We start from the raw sequence: 8,574 nt of genomic DNA on the forward strand, positions 1-8,574 counted from the left end.
ACATTTATCTTTTGCACTCACTGTGCGCCACTTCTAACAAATGGCTATGCACCAAAAATTCTCGAATTCCCGCATAACGCATTTATGCGCGCTCTAGTGCTGCATATGTTTGCATAACATTTTATCAAGCGTGCAGCACAAGTTCTCAGCCAAGTACTTTTCGAGTTTAATAATTAAATTTCGCAATGTTTGCATTTTACTCTATTTAATTTTACATTTTTTTTTTCTTAGATTTTTCTTTCAGTTTTTTTTTTAGGTTTTTGGAATACACAAGCTAAGGCAGCTGCTGCCTTTTTGCTTAACAAAACAAATTAAAGACGTAAGACTACAGCAGGTAAACCGCTTTCACCACCGATCCTTGCTTGATCATCGAATCCTTGTGCATCTGATACTGCAGATTGTGGGGCGGCAAACACAAAAGCTTGCGCAGCTTGTGCCCAATCTCCATGACGGCTAGCTCGTTGTGTCCATTGGCAGTCCAAATCGCTAAGCGCAAGTTTTGTTAGAGAACAAGAAAGAAAGTTACAGTCGAGTGTGCTCGACTGTGAGATACCCGTCACACATTTTCAATAAAAGCAAAAGAAAATAAGGTATGAAGAAAATATACCGAAATAATATACCAAAAATACTACAAAAATACCAAAAACAATATTTCGTATAATATTCTACTGCATCTAAAATATAATATTTCTAGAATAAAGCAAATTAATATACAAAAAATACTACAATATACCAAAAGGTATTGGTATATGTATGTATATCAATTAACTTCTCCATTTAATATTTACCAAAATAATATATTCAAAATACTAAAAATATCCACATGCAATATAAAGATATACCACTATATTCAAAATATACCATTTATAGAATATACCAAAAGCAATAAAACGAAGAAATACTAACATATGCCAAAAGAAATATTTATGTACGTCGATAAACTACTTGATTTAAAATATACCAAATTAATATACCAAAAAAAAAACTGCAAAATAGGACAGTCATTTTTTTATACTACTACATCCAAAATATACATTCTTAGAATATACCAAGCTTATATACCGAAAAAATACTACAATATACCAAAAGGAATATGTCGATAAACTAGGTCTTAAAATATACCTTGCAATACAAAATATCCCAGATGGTCAACTTTGAGTAGCGGGTATGAAAAGTATACTCATAGCAAAATACTCACAAATTTTGTTGCTCTTGCTGCGCAAGTTGATGACAGCTCCACAGATTTCCTCAGTATGCTGCACAGCCTCACCAATCAGTATTAACAGCTGCAGGCAGCAGGTTTATAAAGTGACAGACAGTTCAAAAAAATGAAAGAACTACTCACCACATCGAGCCAGAGCTTGTCCAGTTCCAGCTTACTGCAACGACCAATACTGATGACCCAACGACCGCCATACTTGTTGATCTCATCCTCCCACATGGGCCTGTCAATTTAAAGAGCAACTCAGAACACAAAGCGAAGTTGAAATCGGTTTGCTTACTGTATGCCCTTCTTGAAGAGCGAGTAATCACTGCCAATTTTCAGCTCGGATGGCGGCTTGATGTGATTGTACAGACTCCAGAAATCCTCGACCATATCAAAGCTGGTTATCTCGTTCTGCATCTCCTCCCAGCTCTTGTTGCGATCATTCTCCAGATACCACAAAGTCCATGTGTTCTCCAATGGATGCTTAAATGGCATCTCGACCATCTGCTGTTTGCCTGCTGTGTGTTTGCACATATCGCCGCCCTCCGCATAAGATTTCAACTCCTGGCTGGAGCTGGAGCGTGAATCAGTTTGCAGCTCAGAATCACTGTCCAACATTGTGCAACTGTTTTGTTTTGCCAAATTACGTTTAATATCAATTGTTTTTTTTTTCTTTTTCTGTTTTCTTCTGTTTCCACTTTACTTATTTTACAATTTCAGCTGACTTAAAAATACTTTTACACGACACGAGATAGGAAATGCAAACAGTTTACATGGAAAACTAACAGCATTGACTCTAAAGTGACAATTAATGCCGCACACAGTTGTTGTTGTTGGAATACTCTCATCTCTGATATTATTCTATTTTTGTGGCATTTTTTATATCGTGCAGTTGTTCATAACGATCTTTATAATTAAAAGTAACTCCATTGCGTGCAGCTCAATTTCAATTTTCTTTTAACACATTTAAATGCGCAACATTTACGTTAAAATTTTATTGTCATGCATTATTGAGGCCAATGGATTGGATTCGATTTGAGCCTGGAACTCATATGTTGGACCAGAGAGAGCGATGATATAAATAAGGTCGGTCCTGAGTGTGGACTGTGTGTGGCTCACTCAGCTGTGGTTTCCGTAACACATTTGCCGCCATTGTTGGGGCATGGTCAACAGCCTGGCTGGACAATGCAACGAAGGTTTACGATTCCTGCCACTCATCGACAGCAGGATGCGGGATGCGAACGCATCATTTGCGATTGCCTTTCCACTGTGCATGGCAATACGCATTGATTTACTTGAGTTGCCCTCGATATTGTTGGCTGCTGTTTGCGAGCAAGCAATCGGACAGACGGAGAGACAGACGGAGAGACAGGCAGTCAACCACAGTGAAGAGAAATGACTCTATCTGAGAGCAGCTCGCGTGATATGAAATACTTGAACGGTTTTCGCCTGCTGCAACAAAGAACCAAAGCAGCACAATCTGCAGGATAATACCATTAAGTAAAGTGAAGTAAATACTTGCCACAGCAACAACAACAACAATGGTAACGTAAAAGAATTTCAGCTTAATTTAAGTGCAACACTTTAAAAAACAGAAAGGGAGAAAACGCAGTTGGCAACAGTAGTCAATTGTCAGTATGTTGCATTATCAGCGCTTTACGGCTCATTTGCGTTTTAAACATGTGTAAACAAGTTAAGACGCCATCGAACTCACACTGCCGAACTTTCCTCCATACCAGCCATCTGTTTGTAGCCCCCCCTCTCTCTCTCCCTGTTTCACCAACCAACCATATTTCATATCATTGATCTGACTGGCTGCAGGCTCGCAAAACTGACAGCCGCAACGTCAACTCATCGTTTTTAACACTTCGCCCAGTGATTTATGAAAATTTTCAAAAAATGCCCGTCGAGTTGAGTTGCGAGTTACCCATTCCCTGGTTATGACCGCTACCGATAGAGTAGAAGGATTTTCTTTATGATTCCTAAAAGTTGGTCTGCAACCAGATAAACAGCTTAGAAGTTCAAGGACTAATTCTGTAAAGCAAACATTAACGGCATCGGTCGAGTCTTAATTGCAATGATTGACACCCTAGTATATTTTTAACTCTGTGGTATATTTTTAATATATTATTCCTTATTCCACTGCACTCAGTTTTTTTACGTTTCGAACCAACTTTTTTTCTTATGGATCTTTACATTGGGCGAGCGTAACATTCGACCTGAACCGAGGTTTTTTTGGTGCAGTGGAAATAGGCTATTAGTATATAAATAATCGATATATAGTTTTCGGTATAGTTCTGCATTTGTTCGGTATATTTATGTGATGTAGTTTATCAATTATGAAACATAGTAATATCCTTCGGTATATTTTAAAAATTTTCGGTAGCTTATTTTAATATATTTTGCCAATATATAGCTCATTGCTTTCGCTATATATCAGTATTTTTGTGATATATCAATTTGATTAAGTATCTTAATATATAAAACATATTTGAATATATTTGAATAAATTTTCAGTACATTCATCCAACATATTTTCTTTTTTTTTAAATAATTATCAGATATCTTACAGTCGATCACACGCCACTCCAGCTTTCATACTTGTTTAATATGCTTAAATACGTGTACAGATTCTTTTACTAGTATAAAGGCGAGTGCTCGTTTATCGCGAGTATTTTATAAAGCATACTTTGCGGCGCATCGCTGCTTCTGGTTTAAAATATTGCCATGAAGCCATATTAAGCACTCATTACTCACGCCGCCTGATTAACACTATGTGCAGTTGGCAGCCCACACACACACAATCTCATCACACACACACACACACACACACACACCACACACACATCTCGCACACTTATTTATGGGCTAGTTAGTTGGGTGTGAAGAAACCTGCCGCCCGTGGTGCACGTTGTCAGTTGTCTGTGGTCAGCAATGGGAGCCCAATGACAGTGCATGAAAACAGCCAGAACAAGGCCGCATTATTGTGGCCAAAAGTGCAGAGCAAGAGACAGAGAGAGAGAGAGAGAGAGAGAGAGAGAGAGAAAGCTGACAGCGCGTACTAAAGTGAGACAGCAGCAATAAATCAAAAGTGCAGCCAAAGATTTGCAACTTAATTTAATCACTTCTATTAAATAAAACTGAATTGCATGTTTATTTAATAATGCTGGCCATCAAAGCAAAAAATTTGTTGCAAATGCGAAAATGAGTTGACAATTAAATTAAGCAGCAAATCAATTGAAATATCCATATACAATAATAATGTTAAATGACTATGTGTGTGTGTGAATGTATGTTTAAATTGCAAACAACTATCTAATTTTATAACCAATAATTGATATCAAGCTGCCTTTTAATATAAATAATTTGTGTAGCAATTAATTCGAAATAACATTTGAACATTCATTATTACTGCTGCAAATTAAAAAGTCTTTAAATATTTGTTTAAAAATACATAGCTGCTGCTCAGGTGGCACGTTTCTCGTTTAGTGTTCTTCGATTCCTTTGGGGGAAAGCGATGGCAGCCATTGAATTGGAATTCGTAGTCGCGTTTTGTGTATTTATTTATTGCAGCATTTGCATTGTTGTGCACACCAAAAACAGCAGACAAAACACACACACAGACAGGGAGCACAATAAATTTAAAATCTAATTACGCGCACCATTTAATATCGAAGCGAAACGTTGGGCGGAAGCGGATGTGGATATCGGAATGGGAAGTGGCAAGTGGTGAATGTGAACGTGAATGTGAGAGTGTGTAGAGAATATAGTCGAAGTGAAACGAACGTGAGCAAATAAGTGTAACTTGGGAAAATGGGCTAAAAAGAAATACCGCAAACATATAAATAGATGAGCCGCGTCCAACAAAATTTACTAAAAGCAGCCGCATACGAAAAATGTAATTACAAAATTTGATAAGCTCGAACAAATGCCAACAAAAAGAGGAAGAAAAACGAAGTGCACACAGAAGAAGCACCATAATAAGAATGAGAAGAAGGAAGAGCAGCAAAAGAAACCACAACAGGAATAGTGATTCTTAGCTGGACTTGAAAAATTTGCTAACAAATTTCATAAAATTGCTTGTGGTTGAGCTTTTGACTTGCGGCTTCAACGGGGTAGATAGTGTGGCTTAGAGGAGTCTGAGGGGGGGAGAAGGGGCTCAACCATGGACATTTGTTCGGCTCTGTCGAATAAACAACACTTTGTGCTTGTAATTTACACTGAATGAGGGCAACTCTGGTCAGCTGGTCAGATGGTCAGCTGGTCGGCAGCAGCCAGCAACCACAACCCAAATGGTCAACATTGCTCAACTTGTGAAAAATACATTATGGTATAAGTATTTAATTGCACACCATTTCTGGGGCTGGGTGTGTGTGTGTGTGTGTGTGTGTGTGTGTGTGTGTGTGTGTGCGTGACTGAATGCGAGTGTGTGTTTAGTTGTGTGTGTTGGTTTGTAAATTTAAATAATGCGCAAAAGGAACTTCATATATGCTTTTGGGTTCGCTTTAAGCTCAACTGAGCAAAAGGCAATTGCCAAACCATAAGATGAGAAACCTTCCTCCCCCTCTTCTCATTCCCTCATTCCCTCTTGCCCCTTCCCCACCCCAATACAACAGCTGACCAAACAAAACGCAATTAAAACTAATAATTAATACGGCCATAGGCGAAAGCGAAGCGACGCGCTCTCAGCCAAACACATTTGTCAGTCCAGTTTTCGCCGAGTGACCTTCCGGACTGCTTATAATAAAATTATGCTTCATTTATATGCAGGTTGCGTCATTTGACTGATGCCTCCTAATGACTTCCTAACAATTTTTAATATCTATGCAAATGAACGTAAATTGCTGGACTGTTTCACACGCCCAGGCGAGACCACTGCGCCCTCGTTCAGTTCGTTCTGTCGCCGTTGCTATCCAAATTAATATGGCATGGGGCTCTGAGGGCTGACTCTTCACTTCAGCTTCAACTTTGGTTAACCGTTTAGCCATCGCTAACCACCACCACTACCAACAACAACAACAACTGTCCAACAGTGGCAAAAAGGGAGTTGGGGTAGCCAACTACCAACAGCTCTCAGGCGTTTAATTAAATGACATTATGGCCATTTCGCTGTCGACCAACGACAAAGCTAAGCTGCTGCTACTGCTGCTCAAAGCAAAAACGAAGCGAGCCCCGCGAAGTAGGCAGTGAAAAATGTTGCAAGTTTGCCACTAGAGGCCCCCAATGGACAACTGCCCCGCCGAAAAATTGTACAGTGGGAGCTGTATTTCAATTTATGTTGCCGTTGCCACTGCCGTCGTCCACGTTGTTGTTAGTAAAGTATCTTGGGTCATAATCATGTTTATAGAAAAACATTCTGAAAAGTTGCCCACGGTTAGCACCTCTTCGCCAAGTGCTAAAAATAAAAGAATGCTCAACGCTCACATAAAACAAAAGTATGATGTGAATATGCTCGGCTCTCTCTCACTCTCAATGGTCTTCATAATTCTGGCTCTGAAAATGTTTATGCATTTTGTTGCTAGTTTCGTAACTCGGTGCCCGTGCCCAGAGTCCAGTTTTTCGTGAAGTGAAGTGAACGATGGGGTAAACGCTGAATGGTTTGCTTGAAGAATGGGTTCAAGACGGCCTAAAAAATGACTTGTTAATGTTCATAGTTAATCTTTGAGACAACTTGTAAATAAGGTTGCTTAGGAAGAGTTTGGGAAACCTGTTGAAGAGTTGAGGTATGAGCGGCTTGAAGAGGCTAAAATAAAAGGTTTGGTTTTGGTTTTTTAAGGAAAAGGTTTATTCAGGAGAAATTGAAAATATAATCTATAGCACGATATTTGTATATTAAGGAGTTTAAATAAAGCATAAATAAATGTTTCACCTTTGCAAAAAACCTCAGCACAATTAAAGCTTTTTGATTTAGCACCAAAGTAAAGTCAATTTTAATTGCTCCAGAACTTTATTAAGGAAAAATATATTAAATAATCTTTTGCTGGGTATTTAATTGAGATCAACTAAACTAAGTTTAAGTAACACAGATAAAAATTTGCAAACAATTACTACCTAACTTTAACATCATAGCAAGACAATTTAAGTTGCTTCAGATCTTTATGTTGGGAAAGGTCGATACGTCGCATATATCTCAATATTTCATTAGTATTAACTTAACTGAGTGTTATGAAAATTTAAATAATTAAATTAAAATAAAATAAGACAACTTATATTGCGCCAGATCTTTAAATAATTTTCAAAGGAATATTTAATAACTCATTAAACTATCCAAACGTTTTATTCATATTTAATATGCATAACCGTGTTGTTAAAGGGTTACTTTTGAAGCTCATTAAGCTCACTTTTCCAGCATCTATTCAACTATTCATTGTACTAAAGCGTTTTTATGTTTATTATGAATGAAACTTACAAATGAAAACAACAAGACAATAATTAATCAGTGTAAGGAATTGATTCAATTACGCCAAGGCCATCTATATGTTTGAGTATATGGTAAGAAATAAAGTGGTATCTCCTAGTTGAATACTCATCACAAAAACGTAATCACTTTGTTTTCAATTGGAGTTAAGCAAAGCGTTTAACTCTGCCTTAAAATTGCATATAATTGCAGCTTTTCTCATGTAGAACTTGCTTTTAATACGCACATTCAGCCATTTCCCCGTCGCCTTCTTCTCCTCTGTGTTCTACTAAGTTTATGGAGGATATTTGCATTGCAAATAATCAGAATTTTATGTTCGCCAAATGCTGGGAAAGTGGGCCAGCGGGCAAGACAAATTAAATCATTAGTTATGCGTTGCACAAAATGAATGCGCTTGTAAGATTTAAGAAGAGAAAAACTTTTAATTGCAGACCAGATATATATACTACTAAGTATTATCCAGCTTTGGGCGGACATAGAGTTTGGCTTATGATTATTTGGCGTCAGCAATCATTCAAAGAGCGAGACAGAGAGATAGAGAGAGATCGCGCTGTAGCTGCCACTTTGGCAATTATGTTGCAAGCTCTAAGTTGCAAAAGTATTCGTTGTCCTAAGCGATGTGGAGTTAGCTTCTATTGGAATTGCATTGCCGATTGACTTGGCTAAGTTTCTCAAACGAGTTTGGCTTCTACTGCTGCTGCTACTGCTGCTGCATTAGCAAAACTTTTTGCATTTGCAAGAAGCGAGGCAACTTTAAAATGAAATCAGGGCTAACAAGCTGAAACTTAAATTGCTGCAGAATCAGTTGCAGCTGCAGCTAACTCCTGACTCTCTCGCTCTCTCTCTCTCTCTCAATCGGTTGCAGCTGCCAACCAAATGGTAACGGTAACGGTTAAGGGTGTTATTATATTTAATGGGGCAACTAAACTTACGCCAAATTGAATGTGTC

At 38.0% G+C, this 8,574-nt stretch overlaps 1 protein-coding gene across 1 annotated transcript; it reads right to left on the minus strand.

Annotated features, from left to right (window-relative positions):
* Nucleotides 1-242: 242 nt before the first annotated feature.
* On the minus strand, nt 243-1,984 carry LOC133844187 (eukaryotic translation initiation factor 4E1). Its single transcript, XM_062278083.1, has 4 exons — nt 1,503-1,984; nt 1,346-1,445; nt 1,199-1,286; nt 243-486 (listed from the first exon to the last, which is right to left on the minus strand). Exons 1-4 carry the CDS (start codon nt 1,823-1,825, stop codon nt 326-328), a joined length of 672 nt encoding a protein of 223 aa, XP_062134067.1. The 5' UTR covers nt 1,826-1,984; the 3' UTR covers nt 243-325.
* Nucleotides 1,985-8,574: the final 6,590 nt, after the last annotated feature.

The sequence above is a fragment of the Drosophila sulfurigaster genome, chromosome 3 (genome assembly GCF_023558435.1).
Source record: "Drosophila sulfurigaster albostrigata strain 15112-1811.04 chromosome 3, ASM2355843v2, whole genome shotgun sequence".
NCBI classification, from domain to species: domain Eukaryota; kingdom Metazoa; phylum Arthropoda; class Insecta; order Diptera; family Drosophilidae; genus Drosophila; species Drosophila sulfurigaster.